The sequence below is a fragment of the Cherax quadricarinatus genome, chromosome 14, assembly GCF_038502225.1.
Source record: "Cherax quadricarinatus isolate ZL_2023a chromosome 14, ASM3850222v1, whole genome shotgun sequence".
In the NCBI taxonomy this organism is placed as follows: Eukaryota; Metazoa; Arthropoda; class Malacostraca; order Decapoda; family Parastacidae; genus Cherax; species Cherax quadricarinatus.
The window spans coordinates 5,557,331-5,583,606 of NC_091305.1; the positions used below are offsets into that span (position 1 = coordinate 5,557,331).

Consider the following 26,276-nt stretch of genomic DNA (forward strand, 5'->3'; position numbering starts at 1 on the left):
AGTGATTTTATTCCCCTAGGGAATTCTATGAGTGACAGTGATATACGTAATTCTCCAGTGAAGCATACCTTTAGGCATTGTAGCCTATGTTTGGGCAGTGTGACATATGCAATCCTCAATTGTTGTGGAGGTCACAATCGAAAACCCTTGCCACTGATAGTGATACTGATCATGATGGGGAATATGCGGGGATGGAGGAGGGGGGGTGTGGCACGGTGGGCAGGCAGGCAAAGGACCACCCAGAATCCACTCCACCATGTGCTGCCTCCACTCCTGTCCCTTCTCCACCATGCCCCATGCCACAGGTCCACCATGCACCATCAGACTGGGAATGAAATTGGAAAGACGGTACATTTGTGTTGCATCCTTTCAATTTTGATGCCAGTGGAAGTGGCATTCTCTCAGAATGTCCTACCACGAATAAGTTCACATAGAATATTTCGAGCTTTACTTTGACAAGCCCATGATGAACCTGATTGTCACCCAGACAAACAATTATTACCATGGCTGCACAGGTGGGAGGTTACAACTGTGAGCGAAATGTATTTATTCCTTACCACTGTCATGCTTATACCTCATATGTACAAGCACAGTATAGCACAGTACAGGGCCACAGACTGCTTCCTCAGTACTCCAGGCTTCCGTGACCACCTCCTCCCCCAACAACAGATTCACGCTGTTGCTACGAATACTGCACTTCTGAGGCAGGAATAGGCCCAGCAGAAATGACCTACTGTACAAAATCCGGAAAATGTTTTTGTATCTGAAATAAAAATTCGTCTTACTTTTATCCTTTCAGGAACATTGTTGTTGATGAGTCCTTTGATTCTGTTCAAGGGACAACTGTCATTAAAATAATGTATACGAAGAAAACGTAATCACTTTGGTATAAAACTTTTTTGTTGTGTGTGACTGAGAATGGCATGGTATTGGATGTCATTGTCTACACTGGGAGAAACAATCAGTGATACCAGACAGACATTGGGCATTTCTGCTGATGTTATTCATAAGATAATGGAACCATACCTTGGCAAGAGTCATACATAGTTCACAGACAATCAGTATCCAAGTCCTATGCTCACTGATTTCCTCCATATGAACAATACTGATATGTATGAAACAGTGAGAAGAAATAGAAAACATATGCCAAGGTTCACTGGAAGCAGTGTAGATGGTACAATGCAAGTGTTTCATGCCTTTGACACCATGGCACTGATGTGGTGTGATAATATGCAGAATTCACCCTCAGTGTCATAAAGTAGATAGTAAAAAAGTACCATGTCACATCTTTACCTGCACCTCAACAGTGACCTGCCCCTCACCCACAACCAGAGAGGAAAGTACCGGGGTGAATTTTTGCTATCACTTTGTCATACAGCTACCATCTATTGAGAAAAAGAAGTATTTTCAGAAAAGGTGTGTTGTGTGTGCCTGCGCCACAAAGCACCCCAACAGCAGAAGGATACATGAGTCATGTGTCAGAAATGTGAGGTGGCACTCTGTATGATACTGTGCTTCATGGAGTATCATTCTATCCAGGACTTTTAAAAACATTGCCAGGACCTGTAAATAACTTGTATATATTTCTTCTTCTTTCTTTCAACACACCGGCCGTATCCCACCGAGGCGGGGTGGCCCAAAAGGAAAAACGAAAGTTTCTCCTTTTACATTTAGTAATATATACAGGAGAAGAGGTTACTAGCCCCTTGCTCCCGGCATTTTAGTTGCCTCTTACAACACGCATGGCTTACGGAGGAAGAATTCTGTTCCACTTCCCCATGGAGATAAGAGGAAATAAACAAGAATAAGAACTAGAAAGAAAATAGAAGAAAACCCAGAGGGGTGTGTATATATGTGCTTGTACATGTATGTGTAGTGTGACCTAAGTGTAAGTAGAAGTAGCAAGACGTACCTGAAATCTTGCATGTTCATGAGACAGAAAAAAGGACACCAGCAATCCTACCATCATGTAAAACAATTACAGGCTTTCGTTTTACACTCACTTGGCAGGACGGTAGTACCTCCCTGGGCGGTTGCTGTCTACCAACCTACTACCTTGATTGTATATATTTGTAGACAATAATATGTGAATGAGGCAGGTGTACATATTCACCTGTCATTGTGTTCATGTTTTTTTGTAACAGTATGATTACTATTGTCATACCTAATAGTATTTATGTTTGAACAACAGTTGGTTATGAAATTCCAAGATATACTATAAAAAAAATGATATATCTTCAATATATCTGCAAACGGCAGGACTCCACGTAGCCGTGAGCATCCAGTGCCAACTTCCCGGCCTTATGTCAGTAAGCCTGAGCCATCTACATCTCCCTCACCACATACCTGTCTCTCTCCCACACCATCTACAATGTTGCAGTTGGGGTTTTACTGCTCCAATGACTTAGAATAAGGTATTCTGGGTCACCACTAGACCACATGGGAATACTGTACTGTAATGTATATTTTTAAGCTCATCTGCTCACTAGACAAGGTAAGAAAAATTACTGTACTGTACTCAATTGTATTTTACTTTGCTGTACTTTTAACCCATTTTCTTTTCAGGTTCATTTACAGGTAAGACTGTATTTTATTTGTTTTTTCTTAGTAAGTCTGGTAGTCTATCAATACAGCAGATTAATTATGTTTTATTGGGCATTTTTCCATGTCTAGTAGTTGATTGATTAAGCATACTACATCCGCTTAATTGGAACATTCAGTATTGCAGAATTTTTAGTAAATCATACACCCCCTCCCTTTCTTAGTCCCTTTTATCAAACCTTTACTGTATTTTTTTTTTTTTTTAACACTAGCCATCCACCACCGAGGCAAGGCATCCCAAAAAAGAACAGATGGAAGTTTTTCTCCATTGTACAATTAGTAATTTATACAGGAGAACCCTTGGTCCCGGCATTTTAGTCGCCTTCTTACAACATGCATAACTTACGGAGGAGGGATTCTTCTCCACCTCCCCATGGCGTTTACTGTGATAATAATAATTGTAATGCACCAAATCCTTATCACATGCTAAAGTTAGGTTGTATGAAACCCCCATTGTAATAGATCCCATAGACAAAGGAAATATTTATCATACCTCTTTGATGTTCCCACTAAAGCGAAATGACCCAAAGAAATAAACACATTCACCATTATTCTTACAATAGCTGTTATGCCAGAAGTATGCAAGCATAATAATTTTAATGATTTTCTAAATATGGGTATGTCCATTGGCTAAAAGAATATTGTACGTAGGATCTTCGACAAAGGCAGAGATAGTCGTGCTGATAGTATGTACACATGAGTATGTATGTATGTATGATGGTGTTTCTACTTCAGTGACTAACAAGACATTGCAAGGCAAACTTGTCAGCACTTATTTTTTCTTTACTGTATTTTTAGGCCTGTCCTTAGGAAAAAAAGAAGATAAGCTTGGCATTCGTGGATCCTCAACATGTAATCTAATTTTTGAGGACTGTGAAATTCCATTAGCAAATCTGCTGGGCTCACATGGAATGGGTTTCAAGATTGCAATGATGACTTTAGGTATGTGGTATGATATATATTTTTCTTATTTGTTAGAGCATTTGAATTACAGACCTTCAGGAGTATTGTATAATAATTAATGAATTTATTTTAAATTAATAATATGTTCATAAATAAATATAGTAGTCTTGTTGCCAAAGCTAATTTTTTTTTTAACCTGGTGCATAATTGTTTTCAGCAGAATGTGATTCTTTAAGGTGTCTAGACTGATAATCCAGTCACCTGTGAATTCATGAAGACAATAAATTTTGAGTGTTTTAATAAGTTTCACTTTTTTGGTTTTCAGATAAAAAAGACCACTTTTTATGTTCTAATCATGATTGAAAGAGTCAGTATATGATAATGCAAGATGGTTTCATTTAACCCTTTGACTGTTTACGCCATATAAATACGTCTTACACGCCACTGTTTCTGACATATTTATATGCACAAATTCTAGCGGCTTCAAATCGAGCGGGAAAGGCCTGGTAGGCCTACATGAAAGAGAATGGGTCTCAGTGGTCGGTGTGCACCCTGTGAAAAAAATCTGGGACCCAGCGGTGCATTGTGGGAACACCATCTTGGTAGTCCATTTTCACCATGCCTCTCGGTAAGAAGTTCCTCACTCCTCGGCGGATTGGAGGTCTTTTGTTCCCAAGTGATAGCTCTAACAGCGATGAAAATGTCAGTGACAGTGAATTCCAGGGTTTTGAAGTGAGTGTGACCAGAAAAAGTGCCCAGGATAATGTAATTAGTGATGAAAACCCAGATGACCCACAACCTTCCACCTCTGGTGCTGGGTCGGCTTGTTCACGTTCACGTTTGCCTGTACCAGGATCAAAGAGAAAACTATTTCGTCGTGTACAACACCCAGATGTTAGCAGTGAATGTGATAGTGATAGTGATTTCAAGGTCATTAAAAGCAGTTCTAGTGACAGTGAGGCTGAATATTCCCCAGTGAAGCGGCAGTATGTACGACGTATCATGCGGTCTGGTAGTGTTTCATATGCTGTTCCAAGGGGAAGGAGAAACTCTGGGAGCACATCCCGTGGCCCTACACCATGACCTGATAGTGAAGATGACGATATTGTTACGATGGGTATGAATGATGTGAGTGAGGGAGCAGGCAGTGGTGATAGTGATGGTGGCACGGCCCATGTGGCACCAGCAGCGGGCCACGCTACTACCCACGCTGCCGACTCTGCACAACAACCAGCCTCACCCGACCCCACACTCTCACAACCTGCACAACCACAACCACGGTACAATATCCAGAACCCACCAGCAGACTGCATCTGTGATGAATGGTTTTGAAAACCAATCCCAGACCACATCTGGGATTGGCAGGATGGTGACGAGTTTGTTCCCAGTCCCCATGACTTTGATGAAGCACAAAGTGGAATAAAGCCATCATGTCCACTTGGGAACAATGCTAGTGAACTGGAATGCTTTGAGTTATTCTTCGATGAACCCCTGATGGACATCATTGTCAGGGAAACAAACACATACTATGATTACACCATGGCAAATACAATTCTCTCACCAAAATCATGGCTACACCAGTGGAAGGAGACAACTGTGGCAGAGATGTACCTGTTTTTTGGCACAATAATGCTTATGCCACATGTGTATAAGCACACTGTCACCACATACTGGGCAACAGAACACCTGATTTCAACTCCAGGTTTTAGTGACATTATAGGTGTCAATCGTTTCCTGATACTGTTACATATGTTACACTTTTCAGACAAAACCAGGCCTGACAGAACCGACAGGTTATATAAGATCAGAAATGTGTTTATGTACATGAAACAAAAGTGCTGCATGCATTTTTATCCCTTCAGGAAGCTTGTTATTGACGAGTCCTTGATTTTATTCAAAGGAAGACTCTCATTCAAGCAATATATACCAAGCAAGAGGAAACGCTTTGGTATAAAGTTATTTGTACTGTGTGATTGCAGAAGTGGTCTAGTTTTGGATATCATTGTGTACACTGGCAGTAATACTTTGAGAGATACCATGAAGTTATTGGGTATCTCTGGTGATATGGTTAGAACAATGATGGAACCATATCTTGGAAAGGGGCATATGTTATTTACTGGTAACTGGTACACAAGCCCCTTACTCAGTGATTTCTTGCGAGTGAACTTGACAGACGTGTGTGGCATAGTACATGGTAATCGTAAACATATGCCAAGGTTCGACGCTGGCACTCGCAGAGGTGAGGTGCAAGCCTTTGCTGCCAATGACATCATGGCATTTCGGTGGCATGACACGTGATGTCACATTGTTGACATCAGTTCACCCAAACGAAATGGCACACAGTGGCAGGCACAACAGAGAGACCAATGAGCCCATTCTAAAGCCTGCAGTTGTCATGGACTACAACCTCAATATGCGCTTAGTGGACAAATGTGACATGCAGATTGGGTTTGCAGATTGTGTACACAAGAGTTATAAGTGGTATATAAAATTTTTTTTCCATCTTGTTGATATCTCTATGCTAAATGCTTATAACATATACAAGTTGAAGACCAACAAAACACCAAAATATGGTGAATTTTGTTTGTCAGTAATCAGACAAATAATTGCAAAGTACCAAGGAGCAACACCTGCAATAGACCAGCGCCCACGAAATTACCAACACACGCCATCTCGTTTCAGGCCTGCTGATCACTACCCCATACAACTGCCTCCTCCTACTGCCAAGAAAAATGCTCAGAAGAGGTGTTATGTATGTACACATACCACAAAACGCCCACAAACACGCAGAGACACTCGTTTTATGTGTGAGGAGTGTCAAGTGCCACTCTGCATATACCCATGTTTCAAAGAGTTCCACAAGCTGCAGCAGTTCTAGGAACGTGTTCAGTGACTACATTTTTTTTTTTTTTCAACAAGTCGGTCGTCTCCCACCTAGGCAGGGTGACCCAAAAAAAGAAAGAAAATCCCCAAAAAGAAAATACTTTCATCATCATTCAACACTTTCACCACACTCACACATTATCACTGCTTTTGCAGAGGTGCTCAGAATATAACAGTTTAGAAGCATATACGTATAGAGATACACAACATATCCCTCCAAACTGCCAATATCCCAAACCCCTCCTTTAAAGTGCAGGCATTGTACTTCCCATTTCCAGGACTCAAGTCCGACTATATGAAAATAACCGGTTTCCCTGAATCCCTTCACTAAATATTACCCTGCTCACACTCCAACAGATCGTCAGGTCCCAAGTATCATTCGTCTCCATTCACTCCTATCTAACACGCTCATGCACGCTTGCTGGAAGTCCAAGCCCCTCACCCACAAAACCTCCTTTACCCCCTCTTTCCAACCCTTTCGAGGACGACCCCTACCCCTCTTTCCTTCCCCTATAGATTTATATGCTTTCCATGTCATTCTACTTTGATCCATTCTCTCTAAATGACCAAACCACCTCAACAACCCCTCTTCTGCCCTCTGACTAATGCTTTTATTAACTCCACACCTTCTCCTAATTTCCACACTCCGAATTTTCTGCATAATATTTACACCACACATTGCCCTTAGACAGGACATCTCCACTGCCTCCAACCGTCTCCTCGCTGCTGCATTTACCACCCAAGCTTCACATCCATATAAGAGTGTTGGTACTACTATACTTTCATACATTCCCTTCTTTGCCTCCATAGATAACGTTTTTTGACTCCACATATACCTCAACGCACCACTCACCTTTTTTCCCTCATCAATTCTATGATTAACCTCATCCTTCATAAATCCATCCGCCGACACGTCAACTCCCAAGTATCTGAAAACATTCACTTCTTCCATACTCCTCCTCCCCAATTTGATATCCAATTTTTCTTTATCTAAATCATTTGATACCCTCATCACCTTACTCTTTTCTATGTTCACTTTCAACTTTCTACCTTTACACACATTCTCAAACTCATCCACTAACCTTTGCAATTTTTCTTTAGAATCTCCCATAAGCACAGTATCATCAGCAAAAAGTAACTGTGTCAATTCCCATTTTGAATTTGATTCCCCATAATTTAATCCCACCCCTCTCCCGAACACCCTAGCATTTACTTCTTTTACAACCCCATCTATAAATATATTAAACAACCATGGTGACATTACACATCCCTGTCTAAGACCTACTTTTACCGGGAAGTATTCTCCCTCTCTTCTACACACCCTAACCTGAGCCTCACTATCCTCATAAAAGCTCTTTACAGCATTTAGTAACTTACCACCTATTCCATATACTTGCAACATCTGCCACATTGCTCCTCTATCCACTCTATCATATGCCTTTTCTAAATCCATAAATGCAATAAAAACTTCCCTACCTTTATCTAAATACTGTTCACATATATGCTTCAATGTAAACACTTGATCTACACATCCCCTACCCACTCTGAAACCTCCTTGTTCGTCCGCAATTCTACATTCTGTCTTACCTCTAATTCTTTCAATTATAACCCTACCGTATACTTTTCCTGGTATACTCAGTAAACTTATTCCTCTATAATTTTTACAATCTCTTTTGTCCCCTTTCCCTTTATAAAGGGACTATACATGCTCTCCGCCAATCCCTAGGTACCTTCCCCTCTTTCATACATTTATTAAACAAAAGTACCAACCACTCCAATACTATATCCCCCCCTGCTTTTAACATTTCTGTCATGATCCCATCAGTTCCAGCTGCTTTACCCCCTTTCATTCTACGTAATGCCTCACGTACCTCCACCACACTTACAGTCTGTTCTTCTTCACTCCTAAAAGATGGTATACCTCCCTGGCCAGTGCATGAAATTACCGCCTCCCTTTCTTCCTTAACATTTAAAAGTTCCTCAAAATATTCTTGCCATCTACCTAATACCTCCCTCTCCCCATCTACTAACTCCCCTACTCTGTTTTTAACTGACAAATCCATACTTTCCCTAGGCTTTCTTAACTTGTTTAACTCACTCCAAAATTTTTTCTTATTTTCATTAAAATTTCTTGACAGTGCCTCTCCCACTCTTTCATCTGCTCTCCTTTTGCACTCTCTCACCACTCTCTTCACCTTTCTTTTACTCTCCATATACTCTGCTCTTCTTATAACACTTCTGCTTTGTAAAAACCTCTCGTAAGCTACCTTTTTCTCTTTTATCACACCCTTTACTTCATCATTCCACCAATCACTCCTCTTTCCTCCTGCCCCCACCCTCCTATAACCACAAACTTCTGCCCCACATTCTAATATTGCATTTTTAAAACTATTCCAACCCTCTTCAACCCCCCCACTACTCATCTTTGCACTAGCCCACCTTTCTGCCAATAGTCGCTTATATCTCGCCCGAACTTCCTCCTCCCTTAATTTATACACTTTCACCTCCCTCTTACTTGTTGTTGCCACCTTCCTCTTTTCCCATCTACCTCTTACTCTAACTGTAGCTACAACTAAATAATGATCCGATATATCAGTTGCCCCTCTATAAACATGTACATCCTGGAGCCTACCCATCAACCTTTTATCCACCAATACATAATCTAACAAACTACTTTCATTACGTGCTACATCATACCTTGTATATTTATTTATCCTCTTTTTCATAAAATATGTATTACTTATTACCAAATTTCTTTCTACACATAGCTCAATTAAAGGCTCCCCATTTACATTTACCCCTGGCACCCCAAAATTACCTACTACTCCCTCCATAACATTTTTACCCACTTTAGCATTGAAATCCCCAACCACCATTACTCTCACACTTGATTCAAAACTCCCCACGCATTCACTCAACATTTCCCAGAATCTCTCTCTCTCTCCTCTACACTTCTCTCTTCTCCAGGTGCATACACGCTTACTATAACCCACTTTTCACATCCAATCTTTATTTTACTCCACATAATCCTTGACTACATATGTATATATATTATGGAACAATAGTAATAAACATTGTTTTGTATTGTTTGTTTGTGTAAACAAAGTGTATACACAAACTAATAGTGATAAAGTTTGTTCTGTTATTGTGTTGTAAACAATGAGTGTATATTTGAACAATGCACCTTACATTGGTCTCACACGCCACTTAAGTTACTTGGAAAAGAAAAAATTGAAAAATGCAAGAAACTTTTGAATTAGAGCAAATAAAAGAATACCGGGTGGGCGGCAGTCACCGCTGTTGCCGTACGCACGTCACTTTCTGCAAACTTTGCGGCTCTATATCTCGGTAAGTACTGATGGCAAAAAATTTTTTTTAGGCTTGAAACACTCGGAAAAATATTCCTAACATTTTCATAAGAAAACATAATTTTTTTTTTTCGAATGTTTTGTGACATAGAATGACAGTTTCAGAAAGGGGCCTGCGACAGTCAAAAGGTTAATTCTGTTTATTATCAACGAGGCAGAATGACGTGTTTGCTTGAATGCTATACATTTTTTAATAAATCTATCACCAGTCCTATACTTAAACTCCCTTCAGAAGTTAAGTAGATGAAGATATTAAAGTGCTTTTTTTTTTTTTTTCTTTTTTAATATAGTACCACTTTTTTTTTCATTTTAGAAAGAAGTAAATGATGACTTCAGAGTGCTAATAAGAATAATAAAAATAATAATTATTATAATAATTATTATTCAGTTTCATAACACTTGTGTGCCTGGTCTTTCAAGTAATTCACAAGTGCTCACACACCAAACTATAAATATAATAATAGCAAAAAAAGAATAATGAAGTTTATATTTATAGGGATCATTGGCTCTAAAAAAAGATGTGCATTCAGTTGAGATTTACAAGATGAACAGATTTCTGACTCTTAACCCTTTGAGGGTCGCCAGGCCCTCTGAGAGACTTGTTCTCAGGGTCAACAAAATTTAAAAAAAAAAAAAAAAAAAAAAGATTATTTCCTATGAAAAGATAGAGAATCTTTTCCTGATCATAGTGACACCAAAAGTATGAAAGTTGATGGAAAACTTACGGAATTATGGTCTCGCGAAGTTAGTGGTCTCGACGATGTTTACGCATCGGCGATTTTGCCCTTTGAGCCCTATTTTTGGCCAATTCTAGTGTACTAGCCGACAAAAATCATAACTATTTCGCTAGAACTCCGTTTTTCCTATTGAATGAGTACAAGAAACCACCCATTTACCGATTTCAACTATCCAATAAAGTGGTCAGAATTTAGCAATTTTGCCAATTTCACACAAATTTCAAAAGATGGCAATTTCCAAATAGGGTCCAGAATAAACAAGAAAGACATTCCTGGCACTAAAATAACATTTCCTCTGTTCATTAGTCATGCCCCCACACCCCTCTTACATTTCTTTTGCTTTCCACTTTGATTTTTTATTCACACAAAAATAATAAGATTTACTATTATGCAGACTACTGCATTAGTGTAGAAATGGTATAAATAATATCGGCACACTTGTGAAAGAATATTAGACTCACCAGTTGACGTGTATTGGACGCTTGGCATGATTTGTTTAGTTTTGAACTTTGGTAAAAATCAAACATTTCTGCTATTTTGAGCTCAATTTCAAGGTACTTTTCATTGTAAAACCAGTCAAAATCATCTCAATTTCTGTAATATGTCTTCCATTCTATACAATGAGACCAGGAAAACTAGAATACAACAATAAATACCATATGAAAATACAGTGCAAAGTCACTGTTTTAAACCAAAAACACGGTCGAAGTTTTTTTTTTCTCATTACGCACTGTGTGCTTCAGGATTTTTTTTATACTGTGAACACTGACCACATAGACCCATTCTTTCATATGTAGGCCTACCAGCTTTCTCTTGCTAGATTTGAGGGCACTAGAATTTATGCGTACTAGTACGTCAAAAACCCTGGCGTGTAAGCCGTACTAGTACAGCTGAAACCCTGAAAGGGTTAAGAGACACTGGTAACCTGTTATGCAATCTGGGAGCTACATAAGAAATGGCTTTTTCTCCACTTGATTTCTCCTCAGCAGCACAAAGTTCAGTCAGTATGAAAAAGTCTTCAGCAATTTGCAGAAACATTCTCAGATGCATTGTAAAAGGTACAAATTTTTTTTTTTTTTAACAAGTTGGCCATCTCCCCCCGAGGCAGGGTGACCCAAAAAGAAAGAAAATCCCCAAAAAGAAAATACTTTCATCATCGTTCAACACTTGCATCTCACTCACACATAATCACTGTTTTTGCAGAGGTGCTCAGAATACAACAGCTTAGAAGCATATACATATAAAGATACACAACATAGCCCTCCAAACTGCTTATATGCCAAACCCTCCTTTAAAGTGCAGGCATTGTACTTCCCAAATATATTGGCAAGATACTTGAGTTCATTGAACTTAATAGTTGCAGATGTTGATAAGAATTTAAATTCCAGAGTGAATATGCCAATCTTGCTTCATGATTCAGTACGGAGTTAAATATTTTAAGCAAGTAATTAGACCAACCCATGAACAGTTAAATAAATCATTACAAGTGGAAACAAATTCATGGTTAAAGAGCAACACACTCTGTGTATCAAGATATTTTGTGACTGCATAAAGATAACAAATATGAAAACTGCAAGATTTTACAATCTGGTTACTGTATGTGTATTTTCTTTTCCATACGATTTTCTTAATAACATTTTCTTTTCTCTAGCTCACTTTATTGTATGAATACAGTATATAATACTTATACAAAATACAAAATATAAGAAAGAGATGATTGTGGATGTTATGAATGAGAAGAAGCTGGATGTCCTGGCTTTAAGTGAAACAAAGATGAAGGGGGTGGGAGAGTTTCAATGGAGAGGAATAAATGGGATTAGGTCAGGGGTTTCAAATAGAGTTAGAGCTAAAGGAGTAGAAATAATGTTGAAGGATAAGCTATGGCAGGAAAAGAGGGACTATAAATGTATTAATTCAAGGATTATGTGGAGTAAAATAAAGATTGGATGTGAAAAGTGGGTTATAATAAGCGTGTATGCACCTGGAGAAGAGAGAAGTGTAGAGGAGAGAGAGAGATTTTGGGAAATGGTGAGTGAATGCATGGGGAGTTTTGAATCAAGTGTGAGAGTAATGGTGGTTGGGGATTTCAATGCTAAAGTGGGTAAAAATGTTATGGAGGGAGTAGTAGGTAAATTTGGGGTGCCAGGGGTAAATGTAAATGGGGAGCCTTTAATTGAGCTATGTGTAGAAAGAGATTTGGTAATAAGTAATACATATTTTATGAAAAAGAGGATAAATAAATATACAAGGTATGATGTAGCACGTAATGAAAGTAGTTTATTAGATTATGTATTGGTGGATAAAAGGTTGATGGGTAGGCTCCAGGATGTACATGTTTATAGAGGGGCAACTGATATATCGGATCATTATTTAGTTGTAGCTACAGTTAGAGTAAGAGGTAGATGGGAAAAGAGGAAGGTGGCAACAAGAAGTAAGAGGGAGGTGAAAGTGTATAAACTAAGGGAGGAGGAAGTTCGGACGAGATATAAGCAACTATTGGCAGAAAGGTGGGCTAGTGCAAAGATGAGTAGTGGGGGGGTTGAAGAGGGTTGGAATATTTTTAAAAATGCAGTATTAGAATGTGGGGCAGAAGTTTGTGGTTATAGGAGGGTGGGGGCAGGAGGAAAGAGGAGTGATTGGTGGAATGATGAAGTAAAGGGAGTGATAAAAGAGAAAAAGGTAGCTTATGAGAGGTTTTTACAAAGCAGAAGTGTTATAAGAAGAGCAGAGTATATGGAGAGTAAAAGAAAGGTAAAGAGAGTGGTGAGAGAGTGCAAAAGGAGAGCAGATGATAGAGTGGGAGAGGCACTGTCAAGAAATTTTAATGAAAATAAGAAAAAAATTTGGAGTGAGTTAAACAAGTTAAGAAAGCCTAGGGAAAGTATGGATTTGTCAGTTAAAAACAGAGTAGGGGAGTTAGTAGATGGGGAGAGGGAGGTATTAGGTAGATGGCGAGAATATTTTGAGGAACTTTTAAATGTTAAGGAAGAAAGAGAGGCAGTAATTTCATGCACTGGTCAGGGAGGTATACCATCTTTTAGGAGTGAAGAAGAGCAGAATGTAAGTGTGGGGGAGGTACGTGAGGCATTACGTAGAATGAAAGGGGGTAAAGCAGCTGGAACTGATGGGATCATGACAGAAATGTTAAAAGCAGGGGGGGATATAGTGTTGGAGTGGTTGGTACTTTTGTTTAATAAATGTATGAAAGAGGGGAAGGTACCTAAGGATTGGCGGAGAGCATGTATAGTCCCTTTATATAAAGGGAAAGGGGACAAAAGAGACTGTAAAAATTATAGAGGAATAAGTTTACTGAGTATACCAGGAAAAGTGTACGGTAGGGTTATAATTGAAAGAATTAGAGGTAAGACAGAATGTAGGATTGCGGATGAGCAAGGAGGTTTCAGAGTGGGTAGGGGATGTGTAGATCAAGTGTTTACATTGAAGCATATATGTGAACAGTATTTAGATAAAGGTAGGGAAGTTTTTATTGCATTTATGGATTTAGAAAAGGCATATGATAGAGTGGATAGAGGAGCAATGAGGCAGATGTTGCAAGTATATGGAATAGGTGGTAAGTTATTAAATGCTGTAAAGAGTTTTTATGAGGATAGTGAGGCTCAGGTTAGGGTGTGTAGAAGAGAGGGAGACTACTTCCCGGTAAAAGTAGGTCTTAGACAGGGATGTGTAATGTCACCATGGTTGTTTAATATATTTATAGATGGGGTTGTAAAGGAAGTAAATGCTAGAGTGTTTGGGAGAGGGGTGGGATTAAATTTTGGGGAATCAAATTCAAAATGGGAATTGACACAGTTACTTTTTGCTGATGATACTGTGCTTATGGGGGATTCTTAAGAAAAATTGCAAAGGTTAGTGGATGAGTTTGGGAATGTGTGTAAAGGTAGAAAGTTGAAAGTGAACATAGAAAAGAGTAAGGTAATGAGGGTATCAAATGATTTAGATAAAGAAAAATTGGATATCAAATTGGGGAGGAGGAGTATGGAAGAAGTGAATGTTTTCAGATACTTGGGAGTTGACATGTCGGCGGATGGATTTATGAAGGATGAGGTTAATCATAGAATTGATGAGGGAAAAAAGGTGAGTGGTGCGTTGAGGTATATGTGGAGTCAAAAAACGTTGTCTATGGAGGCAAAGAAGGGAATGTATGAAAGTATAGTAGTACCAACACTCTTATATGGGTGTGAAGCTTGGGTGGTAAATGCAGCAGCGAGGAGACGGTTGGAGGCAGTGGAGATGTCCTGTTTAAGGGCAATGTGTAGTGTAAATATTATGCAGAAAATTCAGAGTGTGGAAATTAGGAAAAGGTGTGGAGTTAATAAAAGTATTAGTCAGAGGGCAGAAGAGGGGTTGTTGAGGTGGTTTGGTCATTTAGAGAGAATGGATCAAAGTAGAATGACATGGAAAGCATATAAATCTATAGGGGAAGGAAGGAGGGGTAGGGGTCATCCTCGAAAGGGTTGGAGAGAGGGAGTAAAGGAGGTTTTGTGGGCAAGGGGCTTGGACTTCCAGCAAGCGTGCGTGAGCGTGTTAGATAGGAGTGAATGGAGACGAATGGTACTTGGGACCTGACGATCTGTTGGAGTGTGAGCAGGGTAATATTTAGTGAAGGGATTCAGGGAAACCAGTTATTTTCATATAGTCGGACTTGAGCCCTGGAAATGGGAAGTACAATGCCTGAACTTTAAAGGAGGGGTTTGGGATATTGGCAGTTTGGAGGGATATGTTGTGTATCTTTATATGTGTATGCTTCTAAACTGTTGTATTCTGAACACCTCTGCAAAAACAGTGATAATGTGTGAGTGTGGTGAATTTGTTGAATGATGATGAAAGTATTTTCTTTTTGGGGATTTTCTTTCTTTTTTTTTTTTTGGGTCACCTTGCGTCAGTGGGAGACGGCCGACTTGTTGAAAAAAAAAAAAAGAAGTGTTAATCAGTTGTTTGTTATTGGTAAGGCTTCAAGTCAACAGTAGACTATTAGTAGTTAAGTTAATGGGGAGTCAAAAGTCATATGTGGATTTTCGACCATGCAGGGGATCGCACCCATAACCCCTGCGTTATTCAAGGGTCAACTGTACGTATATAGCAGATTATAGAAGGGTATACAAGATTTACAGGATATTTTTTTTTTTCTCTCTCTCAACAAGTCAGCCGTCTCCCACTGAGGCAGGGTGACCCAAAAAAGAAAGAAAATACTTTCATCATCATTCAACACTTTCACCTCACTCACACATAATCACTGTTTTTGCAGAGGTGCTCAGAACACAACAGTTTAGAAACATATACGTATAAAGATACACATCATATCCCTCCAAACTGCTAATATCCCGAAACCCCTCCTTTAGAGTGCAGGCATTGTACTTCCCATTTCCAGGACTCAAGTCCGGCTATATAAAAATAACCGGTTTCCCTGAATCCCTTCACTAAATATATCTTCTGATAATGTAACTACCCACAAGGAAGAGATAGCATGACATGGCTGTGACAGTAGAAGTAGTGGTCTTGGCTACAAATAGAGTTATTATCTACTGTTATAGGTGGTTATTGTGCATGGATGATCAATAATGTATTGGTAATCATTGATGGAGTGTCACATACACTCCTCTGTTTAAAAATGAATGACAATTTATTGTTGATCATATTGCATTATCTATTTGAGTGGCATCTGAAGATACATTGTAAAATGTTTGGTTAATTAATGTTCTCTATCTTACCCAAAACAATGTTATTTAGCTTTCTTCTAGAGATGCATTGGATGTGAAAATTTAGATATCCACAGATGCGGATGTGTATGAGGATGTCTTGTTTTGCGGATGCGAATGTAAGAAATTGTGCGGACATTCCATGGATTTTGGATGCAGATGCATATGTGGATATCTCTTTGCAGTAAAATGCGAATGCGAATGTAAGAAATTGTGCAGATGTTCCGCAGATGCGGATGTCCGATACATCACTACTTTCTTCCTCTGTCTAATGTAGAGGATGCTGAGAAGGCGAGTGCATCTATACGCCTGTAATCTTTACTGGATAGTGAAGATCATCTGGTACCTCCTTTACTCTGGACAAAATTGCGAGACTACTTTTTTTGCCAAAAATAGTTTACTGGGCAGCCACAAACAGTGTTGTATGTAATGTGTGCTCACTTATATTTCCTACACTACAGTTGTTGGTGGTGATCCATGATTTTATGTGATTCTTAGCATATTTTCCTAGCAATTAATCTTTGTGATTACAATTTCAGTAAAATTTTAAAATTTACCACTTGGGTAGTGATAGTACTGCAGTATTCCCTGTAAGTCCAGTAATAAATAAATCTGTTTCATTTATGCTAATGTTTAACTTAAGTTTTCAGCAGACCCTAGGTCAGAGGTGTATTGTTGAATTATATGACCTCTGTTGGTCCAGCAAAATCGATACCGACAAAGCCTAGGTGCCAAGGGTGCCAGAAAATTGGTGTTGCACCTGCCAACATTCCTATCAGCATAAGAGTACAATAGGTGACTTCCTGTTCCTAAAAAAGCATGTTAGCAGTGAATTTGGTTAAAATATTCAATATTCATGTTGATCTGTGTGTTTTACTGTTCATAGATGATAGGTGAACACCTAGGCAACCATTATGAATTTCTCAAATTCTTGGCAGAGGTTGGCAGAGTGGCACTTGCTGGATTATCAGTCTAGACACCTTGGCTAAGATTTTTTCTAACACACTATCTGTCTCCCACTGAGGTAGAGTGACCCAAAAAAAGAGACAACACTTTTACCATCATTCACTCTTTTTCACTGCCTTGCTAGTCATGCTGATACTACAGTTCAGATGCCCCTCCAAATTGCAAATATCCCCACTCCTCCCAACTGCAAATATCTCCACCCCTCCTCCAGAGTGCAGGCACTATGCTTCCCATCTCCAGGACTCGGGTCTGGCTAACCAGTTCCTCTGAATCTCTTCACAAAATGTTACCTTGCTCACACTCCAACAGCTTGTTAAGGCCATTAAACCATTTGCCTCCACTCCTATTTAACATGCTCACACATGCCTCCTGGATATCCAAGCCTCTAACACACAAAACTACCTTTACCTTTCCCTCCAACCTTTGCTAGGACAGTCCCTGCCTTGCTTTCCATCTATACAGATTTATACATCCCCTCAAGTCATCCTATTATACTCCATCCTCTAAATGTCCAAACCACCTCAACAGCCCCCTGCTCTGCCTTTTGGATAATACTTTTAGTAACCCCATACCTCCTAATCTCCAATCAACGAATTCTCTGCATGATATTTACCCCACACATTGCCCTCAGACAAGACATGTCCACTGCTTCCAAGCTGCTCCTTGCTGTAACATTCACAACCCATGCTTCACACCCATATAAAAGTGCTGGCACCACTGTACTTTCGTACATTCCTTTTCTGCCTCCATGGATAACGTTCTTTGCCTCCACAGATGCCTTAGTGCACCGTCCACGTCTTTTCTCTTGTCAATTCTATGGTTCACTTCATCTTTCATGTACCCAACTGCTAACAAGTCCGCTACCAAATATCTGAACACTTCCTCCATACTCCTCCAACCTTTGTGATTTCTTTCCAGAATCTCCCAGAAGCAGTGTCATCGGCATAAAACTATTAGATTCTACATATTTTAATCCTAAACCTCTATCCAGCATCCTAGCATTTACTTCTTTTACAATCCTATATATAAATATGTTAAACATTAGTGACATCATACATTCCTGTCTAAGGCCTGCTTATACTGAAAAATAATCTCCCTTTCTACTACATACCCTAACCTGAGCCCCGCTGCCCTCATAAAAACTCTTAATTGCTTTCGGTAACCTTCCACCAATTCCATCTATTCCACCTGTGACATTGTTTCCCTATCCACCCTGTCATGTGCCTTTTCAAAATCCATGAATGCAACAAAAACCTCCTTCTCTTTATCTGAATATTGTCCATTTATATGGTTTAGTGTAAACACTTGCTTTACATATCCCCTACCCTTCCTGAAGTCTCCTTGTTCATCTGCAGTTCTACTTTCCATCTTACCCATAATTCTTTCAATAATAACTCTACCATACACTTTATGTAGTGTACTCAACATGCTTATTCCCCTATAATTTTTAAACTTGTTTGTTTCCCCTTTCCTTTATACAAAGGAAGTATGCACAATAAAATTTCCAAGTTCAATCATGTTTCTGTTAAGCTACAAATGATCTAAATTTGCAGATTCTGGAAGAATTGGAATTGCTAGTCAAGCCATTGGTATAGCCCAGGCTGCCTTTGACTGTGCCATAGATTATGCAGGAAAGAGAATGGCTTTTAATGCTCCCATCCTGAAGCTTCAGCTTATCCAGGTACACTGCATTAACTTTTATCAAGAACTTTAAAATGTGTGCATTTTACATAATTGAGCATTAGTATTGGCATTACAATTTTATGCAAATCTGATGTAACATGTTTCAGTAATCAAAACAATCATTGCAACTGTATGTAAACTTCTGTACTATACTATGTTATTTAACGAGGATATGTTCCCGTTTATAATAAAGTGTTTGTAGCTACTGGATCAGCGGTCTGATCATGGTGTCATATCTTCAGTATTGCCATCATTTTTTAATTTCCCAGTGGCTTTGTTACTTATTACCCATTTCATTGTTCCACCACTCTTGTAAAGAACATTTAGGTAATCTTTCAGAACTGCCACCTCCTCAGTCTATAACTCCACCATCTTGTCTTCCCTATTAATGGTGTTACTAAAGCTTATCTGACAGAGAGAATCTATTATTTTTGTCAGGTTCTCTTGTTTTCCAAGGTTTTAGTTTATACATAACTTCAGAATGCCTTTTCTAATCAGCTTCAAATTTTCAACATTGGTGTATGGTATCTTGGAAAAGGTTCATTTGTTATTGGAATGTGCAGTTACCTTTTTGTTTAATGTTTAGGTACAGCAGTGATTTTGGTTTCTATGCAAAAACTTGAGAACAGTTCTGATCAGTTTCAAACCTTCAACACTGATGTACACATACATAGAAGATTAAGATTGTTATTGGAATGTGTATTCTGTTTATACATTTATGAGAGTTTTTTACTTTTGAGGTAATTTAAGAATACCATTTTAGGATGGCTTGAAGCTGTGACCCTTTCGATGAGTGTCTCTTAGTACTACACCTTTGAGCTCAGGGTCCGTCACATAGCTCTACATTATGAGCTCAGCTCACTCAGATAAGATGTGGACAGTAAATTTTGGCCTAGACATGACAAAATGGATTTGTGCATTAAGGTGCACCATATAAAAAAATACTCCCCCACATGTGCAAGATAGGAAATACAAAACTGACCATGTGGTGGTTTTAAAACAGCGAATTTGTGGTGTATTTTCGGATATTTTATATGGTTTTATTGGCAGTTTCTTGGTATGGAAGACATATTACTGAAATAGAGATGATTTTGATTGGTTTCAGGACTGGAAGTAGCATGAAATTGAGCTCAAAGTAGCAGAAATGTTTGATTTTTGTTGTTATACCAGAGAATGGGTAAGTTCCCTCTACAACCCCAAATCTGTTTTTTTTTTTTTTTCTTCTTTTAACAAGTTGGCCGTCTCCCACTGAGGCAGGGTTTTATGGTTTTATAATAGGTCTGATTCAATTATTGGTATGCTGTAAACCATGAACAGTCTTTGCTGGTTATACAGTATAATTTTTGTTTTTTCAACAAGTCGGCCGTCTCCCACCAAGGCAGGGTGACCCAAAAAGAAAGGAAATCCTCAAAAAGAAAATACTTTTGTCATCACTCAAAACTTTCACTTCACTCATATATAATCACTGTCTTTGCAGAGACACCCGACACAACAGTTTAGAAGCATATATAAAGATATATAACATATCCCTCCAAGCTGCCAATATCCCAAACCCCTCCTTTAAAGTGCAGGTATTATACTTCCCATTTCCAGTACTCAAGTCCGGCTATATAAAAATAACCGGTTTCTCTGAATCTCTTCACTAAATGTTACCTGGCTCATACTCCAACAGCCCCTCAGGTCCCAAAAACCATTCGTCTCCATTCACTCCTATCTAACACGCTCATGCACGCTTGCTGGAAGTCCAAGCCCCTTGCCCACAAAACCTCCTTTACCCCCTCCCTCCAACCTTTTTGAGGATGACCCTTACCCTGCCTTCCTTTCCCTTCAGATTTATACACTCTCCATGTCATTCTACTTTGATCCATTCTCTCTAAATGACCAAACCACTTTCAACAACCCCTCTTCATCCCTTTGACTAATACTTTTATTAACTCCACACCTACTAATTTCCATACTCCAAATTCTCTGCATAATATTTACACCACACATTGCCCTTAGACATGACATCTCCACTGCCTCCAACTGCCTCCTCACTGCAGCATTTACAACCCAAGCTTCACACCCATATAAGAGTGTTGGTACCACTATACTCTCATACATTCCCTTCTCTGCCTCCATAAATAATTTTTTTTTGTCTCCATGCCTCAATGCACCACTCACCTTTTTTCCTTCATCAGTTCTATGGTTAACCTCATCCTGCATAAACCCATCCGCTGACACGTCAACTCCCAAATATCTGAAAACGTTCTCTTCTTACTATTCTTACTTATTTAAAAAGTTTCTTACATTAGTGGAGCCAGCATTTATTCTTGTTCACTCCGTTGGTATTACCCCATATGGACATTTTACATATTATCATTGTTTTCCATTCATATAAAACAATTTCATCCATTGTTAATGTTTTTCTTTTGCCTCTTGTGTTTTGCAATTTCCAAATGTCTTTTATGAGACATTCTATCAAAAGCTTTCTTGAAATCTAAATATAAGCTCAGTCTGCCCACCTGTTTCTGTATTGAATAATTTCTGTGGCTCATAGTACCTTAGTTTGTTAGAGATGATGTGCAGTATCTACACCACGTGGTTCACGGTTTCTGCACAGTGTGTGCCATTTCTCATTTGTTTGCAGGTTTACCCTTTTGTAGTGAAATTCCTAAAAAAAAATCTATAGTGGATCACTTAGTTCATCCACACATACTCATTAAATCCATAATGCTATTCTGTATTGTCTTCTTGTCTGTATTTTCAACATTCAGTAGTGGCTTCTTTTCCTCCTCATTGGATATTTCGTTGTCCTCCATTTCAATAGACTGCTTAGGATTTAAATCCACTACAGTTAAGGTGATGTCTTCTGGCACTTTCTATTTAATATCTCTTACATTGTCTGTCACAATTTGATTATTTTGTCATTGTCCTTAATGCTTTGCATATTGTCTTTCACACTTAGTTTTAATTTTAAATGCTTAAGTAAAAGATGTGGTTCCATCTTGCTTGTTCGTTTAATTGAAATAGAAGAATGTGACAAGACAGCCAGTGTCTTACCACCTGCCATCTCAAATCTCAAATTTGGTATTCAAAGTTATTCCTATAGAAAAAATATCAAAAGTCATATAAATATCAGAAGTCATTTAAACTAGGTCATGGGGTTATACAGTAGAATCCTTGTACTCTGTTGATTCTAATATATATATTTTTAATATACAGTGAGACCTCTCATCTCCGAACTATATATGGGCCGAGACCAGTTCGGAAACACGGAGTTTCCAGATACGTGAGGGGGGGAATGCTCATCTCTACTTTCATATTGCCATTTATACCCCGTGATAAGACCATCAGCAATGGTGTTGTAGATATAAAAAAATAAGTCCAACGTCTGGCTGTGGGACCAGACAATCTGGGCTTGAATAACAGCCTCTCAGATTTCATGGACCACAGGATTATAACTTTTCAAATAGGCTGTGGACAGTGAATGCTCCAAATACTCCATAAGTGTTTCGACACCTGCCCCTGCTGCTGAAGTTTTTGGTCTTGGAGGCATTTGGTCGTCGTCATCACTTTCAGAATGTTCTGGGTGCAACACTGATTCTGCAATCTCTGCATCTATCAGAGACTGCACACCAGGGTCATCTTCATCACACACTATCCAGTCCTGCCACTGGGAGTGCGGCTCCTAGTGGCCAATCGGTACACTAAAGTTCGCGCCAAGTTTGATTCAGCCTTCTGCTGTACCTGAACGGCTGTTCGGATGTTTCGGTAATAATTTTAGAATTTTGCCCTTTCCCAGGGCCTGTTCAGATATTGGCGAGGTTCGGATAATGGCAGGCTGGATATGTGAGGTATCACTGTATAATTATTATTTGAGGTATGAAATTCCCCCAAAAAATGCATGTTGTTCTGTGACCTCAAAATGGCCTAGGTCATAAGATTTACAAACAGAAGCTTGTAAATCTTATGACCTAGGTCATAAGTTTGATGAGATTTGGAGATGGGAGGGTATTAAATCCATCAAATATTGCTTCTCTTGTCCTAGAACTTTCAATAAAGTATATAGCTTGTTTGATGACATATTAGGACATTTAAGTGTAATTACACCTGAAAAGTGATGCTAAAATTCATTGCAACAATGGATGCTGACTCAAACCTTAGAGTACTAGACTTTTGGCATAAATTTAAAATTGCAGATGCCATCAGCTACATCAGAAGTGCGTGGAACAAAGTGCCCCAATCAACATTCAATGCAGCCTGGGGAAAATTATGTCTAAAGTGATCGGTGCAGGAAATTGTTCAGCTAGCAAGGAGATTGCCAGGTGAAGGCATTGAAGATATCCAGGAAGATGATGTAAATGAACTGTTAGGAAATGTTGGCATAGCTCAATGCCTAGATGGAGGCAAATAACAGCAGGGATGAGGAAAAAAATCTGCAGAGAAACAGTTAACACTGTAACAATTACATGAGCAGCTCCATATTGGTAAGCTGCACACTTTTTCACTGAAGAGGATCCTGGCAGAGCTAGAAACACTGCTCTGTAATAGGGTCTGGAGCAGCTGGTGTTGCCTTTCTGTCAGCTGTGTAAAATACTGCAGGGTAAAACATACCAAAAACATACTACAGAATTCCTCAATACTCCAGTGCAACTGTCGACATTGTTACAAGAACCTTAGCCATCCACCTCAATCAACAATCCACAGGCTTCTACCTCAGCCCAGTGGGGCCACACTTCACCTCTCCTCTCCTTTCAAAATCATTTACATGTACCAGCAACCAGAATTTAAGGTAAGAAATATTATTTGTGTGTGTAAATTCAGAAAGTTGAAAGTGACAGACAAGAGTAAGGCGATGAGAGTATCAAACAATTTAGATAAAGAAAAATTGGATATCACATTGGAGGGAGGGAGTATGGAATAAGTGAATGTTTTCAGATATTTGGGATTTGACTTGTCAGTGGATAGGTTTATGAAGGATGAGGTTAACCATAGAATTGATGAAGGAAAAAAGGTGAGTAGTGCATCGAGGTATCTGTTGAGACACAAACCGTGTGAAGCATGGATTGTAAATGCTGCAGCAAGGAAGGGGCTGGAGGCAGTAGAGATGTCGTGTCTAAGGGAAATGTATGTTGTAAATATTATGCAAAGAATTCGTAGTGTGGAAATTAAGAGGAGGTGTGGATTTACTAAAAGTATTAGTCAGAGGGCTGAAGAGGGGTTGTTGAGGTGGTTTGGTCATTTAGAGAGAATGGAACAAAGTAGAATAACTTGGAGAGTGTATAAATCTGTAGGGGAAGGAAGGCGGGGTAGGGGTTGTCCTTGAATAGGTTGGAGGGAGGGGGTAAAGGAGGCTTTGTAGGCAAGGGGCTTAGACTTCCAGTAAGTGTGTGTGAGCTTGTTAGATAGGAGTGAATGGAGACGAATGGTTTTTGGGACCTGAGGGGCTGTTGGAGTGTGAGCAGGGTAATATTTTGTGAAGGGATTCAGAGAAACCAATTAGCTGGACTTGAGTCCTGGAAATGGGAAGTACAATACCTGAACTTTAAAGGAAGGGTTTGGGATATTTGCAGTTTGGAGGAGCATCTAAAATGTTTTACATGAGTGCCTCTGCATAGATAGTGATTATGTTTGAGCGATGGTGACAGTGTTGAATGATGAAAGTTTTTTTTTTTTCTTTTTGGGTTTTTCTTTCTTTTTGGGTCACCCTGCCTCAGTGGGAAACGGGTTAAAAAAAAACTTGTTGTCAGAGGTATTGTATTAAATATAACACATACTACATCCATCTGCAGTTACATTGTTACCTTTATTTTTTACAATTTCAGACCCTTCCCCCCCAAAAATGCCATTTTGTGGGGGTCTGAAACATGTAACCTTATTTTTTCCATGCTCTTTAGTTCATTTTAAATGATATTTTCATTATACACCATTTTCAAGAACTTAATTATCTTAATTGATGGTCAACTGTAGTTGATAAGGCTAAAGAGGTCTTTGTGGCATTTATGGATTTGGAAAAGGCGTATGACAGGGTGGATAGGGGGGCAATGTGGCAGATGTTGCAAGTGTATGGTGTAGGAGGTAGGTTACTGAAAGCAGTGAAGAGTTTTTATGAGGATAGTGAGGCTCAAGTTAGAGTATGTAGGAAAGAGGGAAATTTTTTCCCAGTAAAAGTAGGCCTTAGACAAGGATGTGTGATGTCACCGTGGTTGTTTAATATATTTATAGATGGGGTTGTAAGAGAAGTAAATGCGAGGGTCTTGGCAAGAGGCGTGGAGTTAAAAGATAAAGAATCACACACAAAGTGGGAGTTGTCACAGCTGCTCTTTGCTGATGACACTGTGCTCTTGGGAGATTCTGAAGAGAAGTTGCAGAGATTGGTGGATGAATTTGGTAGGGTGTGCAAAAGAAGAAAATTAAAGGTGAATACAGGAAAGAGTAAGGTTATGAGGATAACAAAAAGATTAGGTGATGAAAGATTGAATATCAGATTGGAGGGAGAGAGTATGGAGGAGGTGAACGTATTCAGATATTTGGGAGTGGACGTGTCAGCGGATGGGTCTATGAAAGATGAGGTGAATCATAGAATTGATGAGGGAAAAAGAGTGAGTGGTGCACTTAGGAGTCTGTGGAGACAAAGAACTTTGTCCTTGGAGGCAAAGAGGGGAATGTATGAGAGTATAGTTTTACCAACGCTCTTATATGGGTGTGAAGCGTGGGTGATGAATGTTGCAGCGAGGAGAAGGCTGGAGGCAGTGGAGATGTCATGTCTGAGGGCAATGTGTGGTGTGAATATAATGCAGAGAATTCGTAGTTTGGAAGTTAGGAGGAGGTGCGGGATTACCAAAACTGTTGTCCAGAGGGCTGAGGAAGGGTTGTTGAGGTGGTTCGGACATGTAGAGAGAATGGAGCGAAACAGAATGACTTCAAGAGTGTATCAGTCTGTAGTGGAAGGAAGGCGGGGTAGGGGTCGGCCTAGGAAGGGTTGGAGGGAGGGGGTAAAGGAGGTTTTGTGTGCGAGGGGCTTGGACTTCCAGCAGGCATGCGTGAGCGTGTTTGATAGGAGTGAATGGAGACAAATGGTTTTTAATACTTGACGTGCTGTTGGAGTGTGAGCAAAGTAACATTTATGAAGGGATTCAGGGAAACCGGCAGGCCGGACTTGAGTCCTGGAGATGGGAAGTACAGTGCCTGCACTCTGAAGGAGGGGTGTTAATGTTGCAGTTTAAAAACTGTAGTGTAAAGCACCCTTCTGGCAAGACAGTGATGGAGTGAATGATGGTGAAAGTTTTTCTTTTTCGGGCCACCCTGCCTTGGTGGGAATTGGCCGGTGTGATAATAAAATAATAATAATAACTGTAGTTACAAACTGTGGCAGGTGAACCTGATATACTAGGATGGAATATGTTACAAGAACTAGTAGAAAATGCCGTAACCAC

The 26,276-nt window shown here is 39.4% G+C and overlaps 1 protein-coding gene across 2 annotated transcripts in view; it reads left to right on the top strand.

Moving 5' to 3' along the window:
* Positions 1-26,276, top strand: part of LOC128695850 (short-chain specific acyl-CoA dehydrogenase, mitochondrial) — a 48,416-nt gene that overhangs the window by 16,438 nt on the left and 5,702 nt on the right. Inside the window, exons 6-8 of one of the 2 annotated variants that reach the window (XM_070084789.1) lie at positions 3,400-3,543; positions 18,729-18,856; positions 23,040-23,606. In XM_070084789.1, coding sequence (XP_069940890.1) covers positions 3,400-3,543; positions 18,729-18,856; positions 23,040-23,120 — 353 coding nt within the window. In that variant the 3' untranslated portion in view covers positions 23,121-23,606. Of the gene's footprint in view, positions 1-3,399; positions 3,544-18,728; positions 18,857-23,039; positions 23,607-26,276 lie in introns of those variants that run through there. The other variant, XM_053786742.2, reaches the window with a different exon arrangement.